Source organism: Ixodes scapularis, unplaced genomic scaffold (assembly GCF_016920785.2).
Source record: "Ixodes scapularis isolate PalLabHiFi unplaced genomic scaffold, ASM1692078v2 PGA_scaffold11__112_contigs__length_91849675, whole genome shotgun sequence".
In the NCBI taxonomy this organism is placed as follows: domain Eukaryota; kingdom Metazoa; phylum Arthropoda; class Arachnida; order Ixodida; family Ixodidae; genus Ixodes; species Ixodes scapularis.
In genome coordinates, this window is record NW_024609837.1 from 694582 (window position 1) to 715772 (window position 21191).

Genomic DNA, 21191 nt, shown 5'->3' on the forward strand with positions numbered 1-21191 from the left:
TTTAGTACCATTAAAAAAAGTACTACGATTTGAAAGTGCGTGGTCAAACACATTTCTCCAGTACATATTCGGTGCAAGTTTGAGCGTTCTATGTGGAGGTGCCGATTTTCCCGGCCTCTATTACAGCGGAAGATCCGCTTGGGGCACCGCAGACTTGTACGTAATTCAACTGCTCACTCAAGTTAGTGTAGTTTAACTACTTTTCTGAGTAATTTAGTAACTTTCAATTGCAGTTTTATTTCTGAAGTTAGTAGTTTAGCTGCATTTTCCGGTAATTTCTAACGAAGTTACAAATTACTTTGGAAGTTTAGTGGATATTTTATTACCAACAAACGATTACGCACATGCAAAAAAAAAAAAAAAGAGCATACCGAAGGTCTAGCTAATATCCCCAAAGAAAGGTAGACCCCAAGCCAAGACAATCCCGAGAGGAAGCTATCTTTTCAGAGCCTGAATGACAGTTGGAACCGGACACGTGACGTGTGTGTTTCAAGTGGCGCTGAATAACGCCGGAGACTGGCGTTTTTTTGTGTGTGTGTGTTCCTAAGCAAAGCCGTTTAAGGTTTTAACCGACAAGTGCGGCCCTTTTTTATTTTTTTTCCTCATATTTGGGGTTTTAGTTATATCTGCATTCCATGTAGAGAACACGCGAAGGAGAGGACGGACCGTGGGCTCCTTTTAGAGAAGTACTGCTGAAGAAAGATTTGGATGGCGACAGGGAAAGAAGCAAACAGAAGAAAACAAGCTGTTAGCCGCGCGGGAGAGCAAGCTGATCGATTTGGGTGGATCTTGGCTCGCAGAGCTGAGGATGTGCGAGTCTTTCAGCCGTCAAAGTTTACAAAAACAGAACAATAAACAATCAAGCTTATAGAGAGCTAAACCTCAAAGCAGAGACGGCATACGTCCGTAGTTTACGCCCGAAATAGGAAGCACTTTGCACGACATCTAACAAAAATTTAAGCAAGACCAGACCAAACCACAAGTGAGCACAGGAGCAGAACCTTTAGACAAAGTGCCTGTTTATTAGCTTAACTGAATTCAGTTTATGAATAAAACTTCTTTTCTTCAGTGCTATCCTCAAAAAACACAAAAAAGTGTTTTGGAAAGTAATTCACTGCTCTTTTGCGGTAGTTAGTAATTTACTCAAGAACTTTGAAATTAAGTAATATCTACCCTGTCAGAAATGCCTGCGCGTCTACTCACCCGCAAAGCACTCGAAGAGCCAATCTCTGCGATCCGCAAAATCAGCTCAGCGAATGTGAGGCGGAACATCCGTTTAGACCTAAAAATAAAGTCTGCGCTGTGGCATTACGCTATGCAAAGCGCCATGCTTCCATCGCGTAACGCCACGGTGCAGATTTAATTTTGAGGCCTAAGCAGACGTTCCGCCTCACATTCGCTGAGCTGATTTTGCAGATCGCAGAGATTGGCTCTTCGAGTGTTTTGCGGGTAAGTGTAGACGCGCAGGCATTTCTTAGAGTGTACTCTACTCAAATTACTCTTGACGCAGGTACTCAGTAACTTGGCTACTTTTCTCGAGCAACTTGTACATGTCCGCTCGATAGTAGGATGCAAGCGTCGAGTAAACGTCTCGTTCATAGTTGACGCGAAAACAATAGAATAGCAATCATCCCCGATATTGTTTCATAATGCTTTTATTTGCTATTTTATCGCTACGAAATTTGCTATGTTGCTCTGTACGCTCTCTATCCCATTAAATTGGAGGAAGGCTTCCTCCTGCGTGGCATCGAGACCGCGTTCGTCTGGAGAGGAAAGTGGACGGAAGGCAAAAGTGGCGGTGAATACAAGATCAGGTCGATTCAAAAGGTGAGCATCACAAAGGGGGCCTTGGCGCATCCGCTCTCTCGATTACCTTGGGACGTTATGCCGGGACGCTACTTCGTTTCATCGGGAGCCAGAACGCAGTCAAAGCCACAGAGATACGCAGGGTCACGGCGCATTCAGCGCGCTTGATTCCGATGCTAGCACGCGCACATAGAGATTAGGAAAGCCGTGATGTCGGGGTTTTTGCGCTGCTCGGTCGCTTCTGTCGGCTCCTAGCGTCGGCTGTGCTCTGACTCGAAGGGAACCGGAGGACAAAATGACCGGTTGTTGGCTGCGGCCGTCGCGGTTCTTCGCGGCATCGGTCCGATACATGTACTTAGGAATACGTGGCAACATCCCTTCTCTGGACGTGTCGAGTGTTGCGGATGGTCGCCGTGTTTATTCATTCCTTCACTCCTGCATTTTCTTTTCTTAAATCTAGGCTGCTCAGTAGAGCCACTCAACCTGCAATTTGTAGCGCCAAAAGCACGAACGCGAAAAAAAAAAAAAAAAAAAAAGCGATTCCAGCGCAGCCTTGAAATGAAGCCAATTTTATTACGTTACAATTTAATTTTGCCTTTCAATCCGCGAGCGCATCGAAAAAAGTATCGGTGTCGACGTATAATCTACGTACGAAGGTTTGTTACGCGCCAGTACAGATGGCGATGGTGTAAAGTTTTGTGCCTTGGAGTTAACGCTAAATGAACCCGTAAAGATCTGCAAGATGCCGCATGACCATACAAAAAACAAAAACTGTTTTGCCTGAAAAGAAAAACACGAAACACACACACACACACACACACACACACACACACACACACACACACACACACACACACACACACACACACACACAGACACGTTATTTTGTCTTTTGTATAAAATAATGTTATTTTCTTTTCCTGCCACTTTATCACTTCAAGTATCAGGAACTTGATTGGCTCAATACAGTGCGATGGTCAAAGCTGTCGTGACATCCGGAACTCATCGCCTTGATCGCCTTTCGCATGCATATGGGACATGAAAGGGGACCGTCGAGGAACCGCAACGCCAATTACGGTTGCTGTACATCGCCAATAGCACTCAAGAAGACCATCGCGATAATAGAAAACAACGAAAGACCGATCACGCTTCGTTAGCAATATTTAAAAAAAAAACATTTAAACGGAAGCTATTGGACGCTTTGTTCTGTGTGCGGAAAACAACGTGTTATTAACTTATACTCTGAAGCTTATAAACCCATATCTTTTTATAGATAATTCAAATACACACTCAATTTTACCTGCATATTACTTATATTTAACATCAATGAGATAGAAACCGCAATGCTTATGCCGAAACACTTTCTTTTCTTTAAGTGAAACTGTCGTGAAACCACGAAAAATATAGATGAAACGAGATATTTACACAATGTCGTAAAAACCCTTACAAAACAAATTCCCATGGAAGGTCGGTGCAATCTTTTTTTTTTTTCGAAACTAACGTAGACAAATTAAAGAAGACTTTGACGAGCGTGTTGGGACAGATGTGACAGTAAGAAAGCACAAAACAGTAAGAAAGCACAAAGCTTGTACATGTCTGTTTTTGTCCCTCTGTTTGTTTTGTGCTTTCTTACTGTTACAAATAAAGACGTTTACAATTTTCTGTAACGCCGAATTCGAGTGCAGCTCTTGATGAGGAGGAGAGGAGGGTGCGGAGGAGAGGGTATACTTCTCTTCCTTCCCCGCTAAATTTAGCGAAGAAATGTTACCCTCGTGACGTCACACGTGGCGCCACGTTCGACGTCACACGTGTCGTCACACGTGACGTCACGAGGGTAAATTTAGCGGGAATATTTTTCCGCCCCATTCAGCGGAAAGATTTTCACTCTATATTTAAGGGGAATATTGGCGATGTTAGATGACGTGTGACGTCACGTGACGTGACACGTCATCTGATGTCATACGTCACGTGTTTCCTATAATGACCTCACGCGTGACGTCACGAGGGTAACCCTTGTGACCCTCATGACCCTCCTGACCCTCGTGAGGATAGCGCTCGTAAACCTCGTGAGGGTAACGCTCGTAACCCTCGTGAGGTTAACCTTCGTGAGAGTACTTCTCATGACCCACGTGAAGGTAATCCTGGTGACCCTCGTAAGGGTAACCCTCGTAACCGTCGTGAGGGTAATCCTCATGACCCTCGTAAAGGTAATCCTCGTGACATCACACGTGACGTCAGGTGTGACGTCAATATGAGGAGCGTCCCATAAGAAACGCCGCTCTAGCGGGAAACGGGCACCTATGAGCTGCGCCCTAAAGAAGGCTTCACGATCGAAAAAGATACTGCTACACTCGAGCGCCATGCGATCGTTACGAACGAGGCTGGAAAACTAGTTAGAAGGAAAAATCTGCTAACCGACAACGAGTCTGACGGGATGAGTGGATGTTAGACGGTGCTTATTACATGGAATTAAATTACTTGCAGCCAGTTCTTTTTTCTTAGCATTATTGCTATCACTCGATCACTTCTATTTGGTAGTAATGACAACAGTAATTTCATTACGTTAAAAGTAATGAAATTCTTCGTCACCTCTTACGAAGTTCCAACCGCTCCCCTTCCCCCCCTCCCCCCAATTTCCTTCCGGGTTTACGGCTCTTACAGTCGTCGTACTAAGAGTTAAATTGCTGCGATAAATCCAATTTATCATCCAGATCAGGGGTGGCCAGGCTGACCCGGCCTAAAAGCCGCCAATAGAACCACAAAACTTCCAAAGCCGCGGGGGGGGAGGGCAGACTTTTGTCCAGAGCAATATGCGAAACTCGAACTACTTTCAATCTATCCAAATCAAAAGCAGTCCAACAGTACGTAAGGTAGCAGTAGTACAATACTACCAAACCGGAACCTGTCTTTCGATTTAAAACGCGTTCCATTTCTCTTTTTGGGTAAGTGCTCGTGTGACTGGGAGGGAGGCGCGGGAGTGTCTGTGTGTGTGTGTGGGGGGGGGGGGGGGGGAAGATAGGGGAGGGGGCCACGAGCTGCACTTTAGCACGCAAAGAGCCACATGCGGCTCGCGAGCCGCATCTTGGCCACCCCTGTTCTAGATCGCGCGACGAATATTGAAAACGATCATTACAGAGCTGCGCGAAAGTTGGTCAGACTTTTTGTCTCGTATTGGTTTGTTAGGAGTGAGACTGTCCAGTCCGAAGTTTCCGCAAAAGCATTACAGTGCGCAGTTTGACGGTTGATGTAGCATGTGTGCCTTAACCCTTCAAGCAGTCCACCCCTCGCCTCTTAAGAATGTAAATCCGGCTCTAAGATCCTCTCTACGTGCCGGTTCCCGCACGATGAGAAAAGCAACATTATACCAAAGCTAAAGCGTGACAAAGAAAGTGAACTCTTTGTGACACGCGAAATAGGCGGCTGGCATTCGAGAATTACTGATAAGTTGTTTATAAACCGGTGATTTGAACCCACAAGAACGGCGCGAAAGGCCTGTTTTCGATCCGTCAAAAAACATCTGAATTAGCTTCGAGTTCTCAATGGTGTAAGCTCTGTCTAAGTTTTGTCTTTCAATGTTGCAAATTACAACGTAAAGGTCTCGAATAAATCGTAAAAAGAACGATTCCTTTTTTAGGTAACGTTGAGTTGCTTTTTCTCTCGAGTAACCGAGCAATTATTTTGAATACGTTTCGACCAACAATTATTGAATTGTAACGGATTACATTTTATTTAGAAACTTGCGCAAGACTGGAATCTTGCTGAGAGCCGTATTGTTATTAATTGGTGCATGGGCGTGATATAGGGCGCTAAGCATACCCTACCGTTAATAGAAGAGCAGTCGCATGAGCACTAGATTAGAGCTTTGTTTTTACGTTAATAGCACTGTTTGTAACCAGGCGGGAGCTAGAATTCATAGGTTAGGGTGCGAACCGTCGAGAACTTGGACACAGTGACCCGAATGCCCATGCAAATATCCGCGTTCTTCGGTTACGTGGCCATGGGGTGAACTTTCCGGTACGGTGGAAGCGTGCAATCGCTGTACCTCTTCCGAGGCGTTCGGGTCAGTCTTAAGCGGATCGTTTGGCTTATCTGTCCTCTTGTTCTTTTCTCGCGGCCCACAGAGCTTGCAGGTTATGCTCTGGGCGCCGAGCGGCACGTGGACCGTCTCCAATTAGGCAGAGGACGAAATGAAGCAGACATACCAGTGAGCGGTTAGTGTTTCACGCTCTTTATGTTTGATACGAATCAGCGCGTGACACGCACAGACACACACACGCACGGCACACACACACACAGACACACGCACCCGCACACGCGCGCAAAATATTCAGCGACTGCCACGGTGAAAGAAGATGTGTCTGAATGGCGCTGCTTCGTCATGGAGCAGGTGTGGCGGAGGTTCGCTCGCATTTCTGGCAAACACAATGAGATGGCACAACGTGTGGAACATTTTAATTGATATCAGAGGGCAAATGAAAGCCGCTCGAATAACTGTCCTTACTCGCAGGTCTACATTGCCACGCAGCCAGCGACCGCGCCTGCGCGAAGGCCCCTAAGCCGACAGCGCCTCTGTCGCGAGACGCACGAAACCCGAGCAAACGTCTTGGGTGTCCTTGTTCGGACACTTCGCTCTCCTTCAACAGTGGCGTCTACCTTCCCGCGAAGGTCTTGGGGGAGGAAATAGCTGCAATCTACGGAGGGTGCGCGGCGATTGACGGGTTTAAAATATCTTGGCTTTTCTTTTCAACCCTCGGTTTGCAGATTGCGACGATCGTGCTCTGAAAAAGACTCTCGTACGCAAAGTCATCCGCAATCTGCACCGCTAAAAGTAGACTAACGGGCTTTTTTTTTAAACGTGAACCTTACCTCAGAATTTTAAGGATACCTTCATACTCTCCATAGTAGTTAATAGGGCTGGGCGTTGATTAACACTTTTAACACGATTCATCTCCACTCTTTAACCGACAAATTATTCGATTAATTTGTTTCGTTTATTCTTAGGCGAAATAGTTTAAAAAAAAGTCAAGATTCAGTTTTTTGCCTTTGCTGAATATGTGATAAACGGCGCATTATACCATTTAGAATTTCAAATCTCAGCTTGGTGTGTAGTTGACAAGAGTCCTAGACACTCACACTCTCAAATGGTTACTTCAGCCGCAGAAGCAACGGGGTCCGTTGACATTCACCAGCAATGGCGAACTCGTCTGACTGTTCGCAACTGCCCCTGCTGCGCTAAACGGAAACTGACATGGCGCTGGAGTGGCTGGGAGGCGCATAACATTCTCCACTCGTTTGGAGCTGCAATCTCGCTCCTATAGGTTACCCGAGGTCAAAATTTCAACCTAATGTTTGCCTTTATGTAGACGTATTCGACCAAGACTGCGTGGTGAAAACGTTGATCTTTTACTTGTATGATTGGCAAAATTTAATCGATTAACCTATTAAAAATTGCGAGTAAAGCGTTAATATATTAATCTGCAGGTTAGTCGGGGTTCGTCGGTCCGGTGCCCAGCCCTAGTAGCTACGAAGTAGACCAGTCAAACCATCGACGAAGCATATTTAAGATGACTTTAAACTGGACAGGCTGTAACGGGCTCGATGCTTTGTATTAAATATATAAAAATATACTAATATTAAATTATTATGGCCAGTATAATAATATTAATAATTATTGTTATTAAACGAACAACGTTTCGACGTTAACGTGAAGTCTGCAACGGGGCACTGTTCATGTTCTAAGCATGAAAATTATTTATTATCTTTATTTTATTTTTTCGTGCAAACTATAACGTAATTGCAAGTACTATGGCTGTGCTTCTCGGAACCATACGCGGACAGGGAGGTATACACGACGTTTCGAGTGGACGCCCTTCAAGCAAGAGATGCGCTGTTGAGTGTTTGCGAATTGTTTACCGAATTCCATGGTTTGTTTCATGCCTTGCTGACACAAGGCAGAGAGCCAAGCTAACGATGTTCGCCCTTTCAGCACGGAGACGACAACTGACGAAGCATGATTCGATTGAATAACTATTCGCCTATTTGTAAAAAAAAAAAAAGAAAAAGAATATTGAAGCTTTTGGTTTTTGGTTTGCTGACGTTAGTGCAAGGAGGTTGGTCTTCGGAAAAACACGTTGCAAACTCTGCGAACTGCATTGTTTTAAATTCAAAATAATTGAGGTACCTAAAAAAATAGTGTGGATTTGAAGGTGATACAAAATTAACTTGCATATATGAATTTATTTCACTTCTACTCGTTTTCTTTACAAAACAGTTTAGTGCAATGCTAATACCGGAGTGAAATTACTGTCCTTTCTGCTTACAATTTATTAACTTTTTTTGTCACCGGTCGAGTCGACACCTCCGCCCATTTGAGAAAACTTGTATTAGTGTCTGCTAGTTCCAGCGTGTTTGCTTTCGCATTCCAACATCTCGTTTTGAATTCAATCAAGCAAAAAGTATTTGTCTATGCAGTAGAAGCACCAAGGAGCCCCCCCCCCCCCCCCCCCCCCCCCCTATGATGCCGTCCTTCTTATACAGACCTTTCTCAGGTGCCCATCATAGTAATCGTGACTCACACTAACGACCAATGTAAACAGCCCTGTTGACCTCATCTCAAGCTAAGGCGACTAAATGCTCAGCTTTCGAAAGGGGGACAAGGTGTGACGCCGGCTCATAAACGTGACAGATTAGATCCTCCCTTGCCAACATCTAACGGAGAAAGCTGTTATCACTCGCAGCCGGATTTTGTGGCTTCGGAGATTAGTTGAGCGATGTGTATATATTGCGGAGTAAGGATTCTGCACGAATTTTGTGGCTGCGTTTTCTATCCACGCTACTGTTTCTACTTACGGTCACCCGCTGAGCGAAAAACTGAGGTAGGTTGCACATTTCTTTTTGTTTACGCGAAGGCCAATGCTTCTCAAACTTGCACAGCTCGTTCTGTAGTTTAAAGACTGAGCTAACACACAAATAGAAGTTCGTTGTTTTTGGTGCTGTCAAGGTGTCTGCTTAACTCAAGCCATAACGGCTAAAGTGCACCCATTTGGAGAAACTTCAATCGGAAAACGATGGCTGTACGCCAGTTCGATTTGGGTAGAAACTGATGGAAAGGAGGAGATGGGAGCGTGCGAGGACGTTAAAGCACCGGCTCTGGTTGGAATAGCTAGTGGGTAGACGGAAGGCTAGTGTTTCTGTCTCTACTCAGTCTTCGAACGCTTTCGAACGCGCCGAATACTCGACGCCGGCGTGCGGCGTTGGAACGGATCACGAAGCTTGAAGATAATAAGAAACGCAACAAGTTCCTTCAGCTTTTCTTGAGGTAAGACATACTATAGTATGTCGTACCTCTTTAGCTTTCCCCTACTCTATTGCCTATTCGATGAGGTTAAGTACAATCTCGACATGTATAAATGTCTGAATAGAGTGAACGAGTAAGTTCTTCAGAGCTCTTTTTATAGTTTCAGGCATGTCTTTGAAGCGTTTTCCCGTATACCAGGACATCGGCGGAGTCAAGTACTCGATGGGCTACAAGGCGGATCATGTCCGTGAAGCATTGAATTACATGCCCCACGATGGGGACATTGTTTTGGTCTCGCACCTGAAATGCGGCAACAACTGGCTGGAACAAATCATGCAACTGATTCTTTACAGGTAAGGGAATCAGAGTGAAACCAATGCTTCAGGGACAAAGATTAGTTTTTTTATGCCCGGGTCCCACTAGCACGACAAACGACAGCGACAAGCCTCAGACACATGCACCATGCTCGCGATGGTACATTCGCCAGGCGTTTACTCGTCCGGTGCTCGTGAAGTAAGCACGTGTAATTGCAAGCCTGGCCAAGAAACCCTCGCGTGAATTATGCTCGTGTTTTGAGCATAGCCCCATTTATTCCACAAATCCTGTCAAATCGCGAAAGACTCTGGTTTAAGGCTTGTCGCTGTCGTTTGTTTCTGTTCGTCGCTCTAGTGGGACTCGGGCGTTAGAAGCAGCTTTCTCATTTGATCGCTCTAAGTAAAATGGCGATAAAATGAAAGCTTTTACGAGGCATTCTGGTGTTTGTTTTTGCACCGCATAATTACCTCGCGAATAAAGGCTTTTGAACAGTAAGAAAGGGCGAACTGCATTGTTAAGCTCTCAAAACCAAAACTCTTCGTGAGTGGAGAGTTTGGTTACCTTTTTCCCCTTCTTTGGCATGTTTCGGGATAACCAGGTAAATCCTACCCAGGGTGTCGAACCGGTCATTATTTCGGTTCGGGTTTGGGTTCAGTAGCATTGTATTTGGTTCAGGTTCAGTTCCGGTTTAGGGATATCACTCCGGTTACCGGTTTTAATAAGCGCGAACCGCTTCGAACCGGTTCCTAAGTCGACCTTTGAATATTGACCGAGCACTTCCTGCAGCCTTTTCTGAGCACAAGATACCTGCAATAGATCCATCCCAACCACCACTCCCTCTTTTTGCAGATATAAAAACTCTGCACAGTGACGTGCGCAAAAGACACCATCAATGTAGCAAGGCTATTACTTGTATATTAATGTTCTTAAGTGAACAATATATAAGTGATCGGCTTTTCATTTTTATGGTGTCTTTCGCACACGCAGCTGTGCAGTATTTCAAACTCTGCCAGAAGAGGGCGTATCTTCAGGATGGGACTGTAGCCCTTTCCAAAAAAGAGCTTGTAGCCGGTGCCATCTTTAGTGTTCGGGCGTATAGCGCGTGCTTTGCTCGCTTTCCGAAGTGTGAAGATCACATGCTCGGCTGTGATTTTGTAAACAGTAAGAAGGTCTCCAGGTAGTTTTGCTTGCCATCCATATGTTTTGGTTTGTTCTGCTATACACTCACGTGTTTATTTTTACATGCTACCTGTTTTCGGCACCCAGTAAGATGTCACAGCCGTGCCCCAGAGTGGCTGACAGGGGAACGAGAGGAAGCAGATGTGCCGTAAAACACAGAAACAGGGACGTCGAGTGCGAAGTTTGGGTAGTCTATCGAGTCCCGTTAAGCTGTGGTTGTGTATACATCGGCCAGACTGGCCGATGTGTCAATAGCTGGGCACGTGAACACGCACGTATAATGAAATGTGACTGCATCTTGACAGCGCTTAGGGTTCCGGCGGAAAAACGCTCTTCTAAAGATCTCGTGGCGAGTCTAGTTACTTTTACTTTTTGTCGCAAACAACGCTCTATGCAAATGACCCGGTCTGAGGGACTCAGACTGGGTCCTTTGTACCTCCCAGCCAGCGAAGAGAGTTCCGGTAATGCCACCACAGCGAACGACGTTTCTCGAACGCTCACTTGAAGACGATGAAAGAGGACTTCAAAAATGAGAAAACGACTGAACAGGCGACATGCTGGCCCTTGCTAGTCTGACAAACATACAAAAAAAGAAATTAAACAGACACATTGTCTACCCTCCCTCCCCCTCCTCCTCCCCCTCCTCCTCCCCCTGGCCTCCTTCCAGGGCGCGGTGCGTCGGCAAATCATCGCCGCGTACCATTGCCTCCGACAACCCATGTTTTTCTCTTTCTTTTATAAGGGAACACTCCGAGCACGTTGAAGAAAAGATTGTTTTTTCTTGAAATAAACCACTGGTGACCCTACAAACTATACTTGCCGATGCAGCGCGGTATTTGTCCCACCTTCCTTCGGGGTGTCGCTGCACTCAAGCGGAAGGCCACGTGGTGCGCTCTCGGTGCTCGATCGGCTAAATGGCTGATCGGTTGCAAGTACGGTCCACCCTGAGGTCAAACACTCGTGGACGCGTAGGCCTTCGTGCCTAGAGTGGTGCAATCCACTCCGATGCTTTGACATTTTGTAGCCAAGCGGCCAAGCGGTGCTTCGAAATCGCCGCCGCCGCTACCATGCCGCCAGGGTCAATCCAAGAAACAAGGGAAAGTTGAAGCTCTCCAGACGATGATGTGTTTTTTATTACGTATACAATAAAAACGAAATGTAAAAATATCTCACAGTATGTAGGATTAGTCCTTGCAACTTTTTCCGTTAAACCAAGTATTGACACAATTGGCCCTGAACCGTTTTTGTTGAACCGGTAACCGCCACATCAGATTATGGTTTCGTGCCTGTTCGGGTTCAATATGAAGCGTTCGATTTCGGTTTCGGTTTTGTTCCGGTTCGGTCTAAAATAATGGTTTTCATCCGGTTTTCGCTTCGGGTTCGGTTCGACACCCTGATCATACCCGAACAAAAGCAATGTTTGATGCGGTGTTCCTTATGTGTTAACCTTGTTTCATTTTTCGCAGTGGCCAGTCCGCCGCTGACCTAAGTGAATACCACAGGCGAACGCCGTACATCGAGATGGTCGGGACCGGACCGGTGAAAAACATGCAGCCTCCTCGCTTTTTTAAGACACACTTCAGTTACGAGCGACAGCCCATGAACCCCAAGGCCAAGTACGTGTACTTGACGAGGAACCCTTTAGACGTCTGCGTGTCCTTCTACCACTTCACTCGCTCGCTGCCGGTGTACAGATTCAGGGATGGAACGTTCGACGATTTCTTCGAGCTCTTCGTGACAGGCCAGAACGATCGTGGTGACTTCTTTGATCACTTGATGTCCTGGTACCCTCATAAAGATGACGCCAACGTCTTCTTTGTCGCCTATGAGGAACTCAAGAGGAACTTCAAGGACGCTGTCTCGAGACTTGCTCGTTTTCTCGGAGAAGAATACGCTAGACCGCTGGAGACCGACGAAGAACTCTTACAGAAGGTTGTCGATCAAAGCACCATGGAGAGGCTGTCTCAGATTCTGATGATTACGGAAGGCAAGATGAAGACCATGGAGGAGAAAGGAGACAACGATATACTAGATGCTGCGAAAAGGTTTGTCTGCAACGAATCTGGAGAACCGTCGCCAGAGAGCATTTTGGTCCGTAAAGGAATTGTCGGCGATTGGAAAACACATTTTGGGGAAAAACATCTGGATCGTCTGCGTAGAAGGATTCAAGAGAAGAAAGCAGTTGCCGTCGTCAAAGCTCTCTGGGGTTCTGAAGACCTGGGTGGCGTCGTTTAGTTTGAGCACATTTGAAGAAGTTCGCTTTGGCGGGGACATTTTAGCTGAGTGTGCACTTTTTAAGCAAGGCAGACGAAGGAGCGAGAAGATTCCTCAATCAAAAAATGCAAAACGTACTTTGAACGTTTTGATTGAAATACGTCACAAGCTTCGGCGTTTTTTTTATGAATTGATTATAATAAGTGTAGTCGTTCTTGATGTGTTTTTATGTTATTACCACGGTTTACTCAATAAACAAGTGTTTGGAGATTAGGGCCCCAATGGCCAAAAAAGACGTCCGAGCCTTTATTTTGTATACGGTTTCATGTAATTCTGCTTTACTTATTGGTACAGCCGGTATTATTCATAGATAAACAAAAGTAAATTGTAATTTGCATATAGGTCGTTGACTAATATGAAATTGGACATCATGTCAGAAAGATGTTTGTTTTAAACTGCCCAGTTGCCTCTTACGTTTGTTTAATCTTAGTTTTATAAGGAATAAAACAACCGGCCGTGCCTTTTTATTAATTTTTAATAAAGATATGTTTTCTAATTAACGAGCAGAAAAATTAAGCTTTCTTTGCTTGAACAGATGCCGCAACACAGTGTAATAAGATAAATGCTCTACTTTTCTGACAGAAACGTATACAGTCAATTTAAGTTGGTAAACTAGGCTTATCCAAGTTCCTGACATAGTTTCCATTATTAAGTCAGTCCCATTAAAACACCCGAGTTTAAGGAACATCGAATATAAGCAACTTCGCGAGGGCCAATGACATCATCCAGAACTTTCATGAACTCAACTCGCACACTCCAGGAACAATGACGCCGCAGAAAACATCCGTTAAGTTCCCTTTCCTGGAGGAAGCAGACGCAGCCAACTACGGCGAACGACGAAGTGAAGATAACGAGTGAATCTGAAGAATGTTATGTGTGCAGAGCTAATGAACAAGTACAATGTCACGCTGATGAATCAGCGAACATCGCATTTTGTCTGGTCCAATTGTATTCTGAGTTTTATCATTCCCTGGAATCATTCTATTGGTCGCCGTGTTTTCCTTTTTCCAAGTTCTGCAGGAAAGCGAGCTCATGGAGTATTTTGAGAGTGAAATACAGAAATAAACTGCAACCCCATAAAGCAATACATTCCGGTAATGAGTGAGATTTGGTATTGCGTAAACGAACGAACGCTAGCACTATGCGTTAACATTGCGTGTCCCTCATTGCGCGTGCGCGGAGCACAAACTACGTTCTTGGACTGGCACATGGCGACGACGCGCATGCGCAAAGGGGAGCACGCAAGGCTATCGCAAACGCACAGCGCTTGCGGTCCTAAAACACGTCATAGTCACGTTATGTAATATATCTGGTTATCGTTAACTTTGTACATATAAACAACAATGTTGTTTATGTGGATCTTCCATAATAGCGCTCATTTTGAGTCGGTATCGCCGCTAATGTGCGACAGTGTGCGTTCACGTAGACTCCGTGCACCGTTCATGTACTTTGCAAATGGATCCAATATAAAATGCATAAAACGCTTTGTCCGTCTTTAAAGCATAACTGTGTTTCGTCCTGTTTCCTTTTCTCACGAGCTTGCTATCCCAACTGCAACTTGCACTATCGAGAACTGCGAACAGCTTCGTTGGCAACTGTTGTCACTTTTATTCATGTCAGGAGGCCTTAAATACAAGGTAAGATGTGTAGCTCGAAACCACCCGCATTTCCATCACCAGAGCCGCGATTGGTTCCAAGCAGTGTTTTCCTTACTGACAGTCGGTTGGTGAAGAGAAAGCAGAGGTAAGCTTACTTCCATACTTTTTAGCATTCAAGGTGTTCTAACCACTTTTCACATACACCAAAACAAACCCCTTTCTGAATATACGTTCGTGTTCATGAAAACAGTTTCTTTCAGAGTGCCACTATAACTTAAACCTTCTCAACTGAATGCTGAATCAATATTGAGCGAATACATAATCATCACTACATGGAAGCTGATAGATCCATCATTTACAGCATATAATCGTCACCGGCGCAGCCCCTCGACAACTGGTAATCAAGCATGTTACACGACAAGCACCAGAAGAGAAAAGTATGTGAAAATGTTTATTAAAACCTACGACAATATTTCGTTTTGCTCCAAGATATTTAAAAATTTTATTTTTAAGTAACATAGGAGCCTAATATTTATTGTCGGATTCATTGGCATAACAAAAAGTGTACCCAAATACTTAATTTTCTACTTTTCTTGAACTTTTCCGTACCATAGGGTCTTTTTAAATTGACATTTAGAAAATATAAATTCACTTGCTTTAAGATCGTGACTTGTCAGTCAGTGAAGAAAAAGAAAAAAAGAAATCTTATTTTTTGTTTGGTACTTCTTTGTTTGTGTTTAGAGAGAGGAGATAACCGGGAGAGGTTGGGCGTCATCGACGGGGCAAATCGCTATATGTCGGTGCGATGGTAAAACGAATGACGATTGAAAGAGACAGGGTGAGCATTTAGCAGGAGGGTTCGAAATATTGCGAGGATAAAATGTTCAGGGTGATACTCTTCCAATTGACAGTTGAGTAGGCTTGTTGTTCGGGGTGTCTCTTGACAGACTCGTCTTCGGCAGAAATTCGCCATGATTGGCTATGAAGACTCTGTGTGCAGTTGCACGTGGCGCAAATGATGTTCGACGGCCGAGTAAGGAAGACCACGAACTGCGTACCAAGAGTAAAGGGCCTTGCGCTCCTTTGCGTATTTCGTGCAGGGAGGTGGCGCGTGTCCAATGTCTTCTCGTGTCCTGCAGTATTGGAATTTTGGTTCATTGACCCCTTTGAGTTTGCGAAAAGAGTTTCGGGTGTTTGCACAATTTAACCTCAATTGACGTGAAAACGCGGATTCATATCTGAAACTTAAAAAGAAAAAAAAACAAAACAAAACAAAAAACCTCAGGTGAAAGGCTGTAATCTGCAACATTTGAGTGAGGTTGGAGCTTTGTGCAGTAAGCACTGATGAGGCGCTGGACTTTATTCTACCTGTGAAGGGAAATAGCGGATGTGATACGTTTCGACATTACACGTACAGCATCTTAAAAGAGGGCTGCAATCCCAACCGAAGACGTCAGCCATTTTGTTTTCTAAAATTCCAGATTATGCCGGCGGCCACTGAAAAAACGATTTGCCAGCCCATCCTTGCAGCAGCTAGCATTGTTGCAACCAATGAGGGTTGTTTTTATTGATGTTGAGAATGAAACAAGACAGCCCTAGAGTCCGTCCATATCACTACTTTCCTCGGTTGCTGCGTTTGAACCTTCGGTTCCAATGCCCTCCGTTGCCTTACACATGCTACACGAACTACGTTTTTATTGAGTCCATGGCGAACTTCAACCGACAGGCGACAAAAACTATTTTAAAGACATCAACGATAGGAAGATATTTAGCTTATAATAATTGTAACGTTTGATTGAATTGAAAAGATTCGCGGTCCGGCAGAAAGGCAAGTGGCCCAATCATCGTCAGTCTACAACTTCAAAGGTTCCCCTATATACTATGCTGAGCAGCAATAATATAGGAAGACCAATCCATATTTTTCCACCAACCAGTTTAACCGACAAATGGATAGTATTGGGCATTAGGTTTTCTCAGGCTTCCTGGCACAAATGAGGGAGTTATGGGTGCCCCTTTGGTTAGGCCTCGATGAGTATCGGTTTTCATCCAACAGCACTGCGTTGTCGATCACCTTCACAGTTTTGGGCAAGCCAACGACACACAGGCTGGGCTCTCTTTGCTGTGTTCACTGTTCGATTTTAACCGCTTTTCGCCCATCCCTCCTTTCGGCCAATATACAACATGTACACGAACGCTTCTGTATCACTTTGGAGAGTCCGCAAAAATCGGTTTCTCAACGCATTGCACAGGGATTTACTACAGAGGTGAGGCTAGGCGATGCACACATAATCTAAGCACATAAACAGAGGAGCTTACCTTTAAAAAAAAAATGAAAGACGTCTACAACTCCCTGTAATGCCGAATTAGAGCGCAGCTCTTGAGGAGGGGACGGTATGCCCCTCCTCATTCGTACCCTCTCCTCCTCCCTCCTCATCTGCAACTTTCGTGCTTCACGCCTCCTCCCCCCTGCCTCCTCCTCCTCCCTCCCTTTCCTGCCTCTTGCCCTCCCCTACTCTTTCTCCCCCTCGTCCCTCCCACGCGGTGAATTATGGGACCTTTCCCCATAATGCACCGCGCGGTGCCGAAACGTCACCGCAGTGCATTATGGGACGTTTCTCACAATGCGCCGCGACGCCGACGCCGCTCAAGCCGGAACCGGGCGCCTAATGGTACGTTTACACTTGCGGATCCGCCAGCGGATCCGCAAGTGTAAACGTACCATTCTGTTGCGGCACTCGCAGATGACGTCATGACGGGAGTCGCCTAGTTAAATCTGCCGACGAAAGATGTCGCCAGCTTCGGGCGCGCCGGCACCGAGCTTAGAAACGATCCTCGAACAATTTTCAAAAGGCCGGCGCGTGTCTCTGCCGGCGCCCTTGACGCTTCCGAGTTCTCTCGGTGGGAGATTTAGCGAGGCGAGTTCGGTCATGACGTCGTCTGCGTATGCCATGGCAGGTAGCCCGAAAGTTTTTTTCTAAACAATCTAAGCTCGTCCGTTGATATTTTGACGCCATGCATGCACCACCCAGCCGCACTTATGGAGTAAATTTTAGCGTGATACGTTGAGAATTCGATTCTTGCGGACCGCCCAAAGTGAGATCGAAGCGTCAGTGTAATTGGTCTATTTCAAATTTACACCCTGAATATTCGAGATTTCTCTAAGTTTACACATCACCAAGCTCTGTTCCCTCCTAATCGCAGAAATAATTGTTCTATGGAGATTAAGCAACCCCTAAATAAAAAAAAAATATGATAAAAAATCGGCAATGCGTAACAATTGAAGTTATCGCTGGTACAAAGTATTTCAAGTCTACTTTTATTTTGTAGGAATGTCTTCGAAGCACGTTCCTGTTTATCAGGATATCGACGGAGTCAGGGACTTCTCGGCATACAAGGTTGACCTCGACAACGAGGCACTCATCTTCGTGCTCCACAATGGCGACATCGTCATGGTTTCGCCTCTAAAATGCGGAAACAACCGGCTTGAACAAATCATGAAACTTATTTTATACAGGTAAGCAAGGTCTGATGCACCATTCTTTCTACTAGAACTAAAGCTGCCTCGGTGACTCGGCAAAGTGCCGGCCCACGAATCAACAGATGAGTGGTTCGAGTCCCTTCTGACGTTACTCTGAGTAGATCCTATATCAAGGAACAGCTATTGCACTAATGGAGATTGGCGGAAGCGGTGAGAAACAGAAGGGCAGCTGTGTTTTTACGAAGTTTTTACGAATCTATGGTAAGACATATCATGATTCACGTAAACTGTTTTGTTTGCTTCTTTTGTCAAGGGAATCAGTGAGCTTGAAGCATGCGATGTTTGATGATTTCTTGACCGCTTACCACACGCCACCTTTTGCAGAGGCCAGTCCGCCAACGACCTAACAGAGTACGGAGTACCACAAACGAACGCCATACATCGAAATGGTAGGTACAGGCCCTGCGAGGGACATGCACCCTCTTCGCTGTTTCAAGACACTTTTCAGTTACGAACGCCAGCCCATAAACACTGTTATACCCGGTGTCGGAACACTGTGCTAGAGGACGACGATGCTGGCACAGCAGCCACAGAACGCGCGCACACGCAGAACGCGGGCACTCGCAAGCTCTCGATCTGCCGACCGGTCGCAACGGCCGGACCAGAATAAATGCGAAGTATTCGGCGGTGGTCTTTCTGCCTACTCGAATACAACACTGGCGACGAGACCTGGTACGAGCCAACGAAGCCTGGACAGCCACCGCAAGCCATGCCGACCCAAGGTACCATCGAAGCCTTCTCAGGCAAGGCAGGGGCGTCATGGATCGAACGCTTAGGGTTCTACTTCGTGGCTAATTCTATCACGAGCTTGGACAAGAAGCGGGCACTGCTACTCACGCTTTGCGGGCCAGAAACGTACGACATCGTTCGAGCTTTAGTGGCCCCCAGGACGCCGGGAGATATCGGGTTCGAGGAACTGGTGTCGATCCTTGGGACACACTTCGACCCTCAAGCCTCGGAGCTGTACAGTCGCTACAAGTTCCAGCGTCGGGACCAGCTAGCCGACGAGTCAATCAACAGTTACGTCGCGACTCTGAAGCAACTGGCAGCAGACTGCAATTTCAGTATACCCTTGACCTCATCGATAACTGCTGCAACGACGGCATCGCAGCCATCAACGGCAGGTCAGGTCTCCGGTACAAGGGCTACGACTGGGACACCAGCAACACCTCTTTGCGACACCAGACTGCCGTTGGACATCATGCTGCGCGACAGATTTGTCTGCGGCATACGCGACGAGCTGCTGCAGCAACGTCTGTTTGCAGAAAAAGATTTGACGTTTGCAGCTGCTTTTGACATGGCAGTCAGAACTGAGAGCGCACTTAAGCAGCAGCAGGACATCAAGAGCAAAATCGAGCATCAGGTGCACCAGACGGAAAAGAGGAACAAGGAGCCCTCAACACAACAGGGGCGACGTTGCTACCGGTGTACGGGACAACATGATCCGCAAGAGTGCCGTTTCAAGAACGCGGACTGCAGGTACTGCAACAAGCGCGGACATATTGAAAAAGCTTGTATTGCCAAGAAAAAGCATCAGGCAAGCAAACCGCTCAAGAAAGCGAACCAGATAATGGCATCGACAAGTTCAGAGAGCCAAATACCGCCTAATGCTGGATGCTCATTTTATGAACTTCACAAGCTGGCGCCGGACACAGCTGTTTCAAAGTTTCACGTCACACTTCGAATTGAAGGCAAACCACTGGAGTTCGAAGTTGATTCGGGTTCCGCCTGCTCACTAATTAGCGAAGATACCTTCCGAAAAACCTGGCCACGGAATTCGCCGAAACTTACGCACGACGATGTTGAACTGCGTACTTGGAGTGGCGAAGGACTGAAGCTTCTGGGATCCCTCCAAGCTACCGTCAGATTCAAGTCAAAAGACTACGTGCTTCAGCTTCTAGTGTTGAAGGGATCCGGCTGTAACCTCCTGGGCCGCGACTGGTTCCAGGCCCTACACATCAGGTTACAAGGAATCAACCAAGTGCGACAGCAGAGCACGCCGCCAGAGGTACAAGCGGTTTTACACCGCCATTCCACGGTCTTCAATGAGGACATTTCGGGATACACTGGACCCTCTGTTCACTTAGAACTAGAGGAGGGAGCAGCGCCCAAGTTCTGCAAGGCTCGTTCCGTTCCACTAGCACTGCGATCTGCAGTAACGCAAGAGCTCTTCCGACTGCAAGAGCAGGATATAATCGAGCCAGTACAACATTCGGAGTGGGCTACACCTCTAGTCCTCGTACGTAAAAAGAGTGGAGAGATCAGACTCTGTGGAGACTACAGAAGTACTGTCAACGCCGTATCAAAGAAGGCAGCGTACCCACTACCAACTACAGGAGAAGTTCTGGCAAACCTGAGAGGGGGCACCGTTTTCTCGACGTTGGACCTTTGTCAAGCCTACCAACAGTTGAAAGTGTCTGAAGCCACTGCAGCTGTATTGACCATCAACACCATAAAAGGCTTGTACAAAGTGAAACGCCTGCCTTTTGGAATCTCAGCGGCGCCAGCAATTTTCCAGCGTGCAATGGAAACAACCTTGGCTGACATTCAGGGCATAAGTATCTACTTGGACGATATCATCGTGAGTGGAGAGAGCCGAGAACAACATGCTGCACGCCTGGACCAAGTACTGTCCAGACTCGAAGACGCAGGCCTGCGGCTCAAGAAAGAAAAATGTCAGTTCGCAGTTCGCGAAGCCAAGTTCCTCGGGCACCGAATTGACACAGCAGGAATTCACACAACAGATGAAAAAGTGCAAGCCATTCTGGACGCGCCGGAACCGAGAGGAAAAAACGAACTGCAGGCGTTTCTGGGACTGCTGGCCTTCTACGACCGGTTTCTCAGGAACAGAGCCACAGTTGCAACCGACCTCTATGGACTTCTTCAGAAGAATGTCCCGTGGGAATGGAAAAACAAGCATAGGGTATCATTCCAGAAACTGAAAGAGTTGGTGAAAGAATCCACTGTTTTGGCACACTATGACGAAAACAAGCCGCTGCTGCTCTCCTGCGACGCGTCGCCCTACGGCCTGGGGGCAGTCCTTGCCCAGGAAGATGACCTAAAACGTGAAGCGCCGGTCGCCTTTGCGTCAAGGACATTGGGAGCTGCAGAAAAAAACTATTCGCAGCTAGACAAGGAAGGGTTGGCCGTCGTGTACGCAGTGTGTCATTTTCACGAGTACATT

General features: G+C 46.2%; 1 protein-coding gene and 1 non-coding gene across 2 annotated transcripts in view; both read left to right on the forward strand.

Annotated features, from left to right (window-relative positions):
- The window catches only part of LOC8030620, a 136184-nt gene that overhangs the window by 112738 nt on the left and 2255 nt on the right, over nt 1–21191 (forward strand). Inside the window, exons 22-23 of the transcript XR_005716023.3 lie at nt 17797–17983; nt 18332–18492. This is a non-coding gene — a transcript (uncharacterized LOC8030620). The remainder of the gene's footprint in view (nt 1–17796; nt 17984–18331; nt 18493–21191) is intronic.
- Nucleotides 9272–12930, forward strand: LOC8025174 (sulfotransferase ssu-1). Its single transcript, XM_029969184.4, has 2 exons — nt 9272–9456; nt 12064–12930. Exons 1-2 carry the CDS (start codon nt 9272–9274, stop codon nt 12830–12832), a joined length of 954 nt encoding a protein of 317 aa, XP_029825044.2. The 3' UTR covers nt 12833–12930.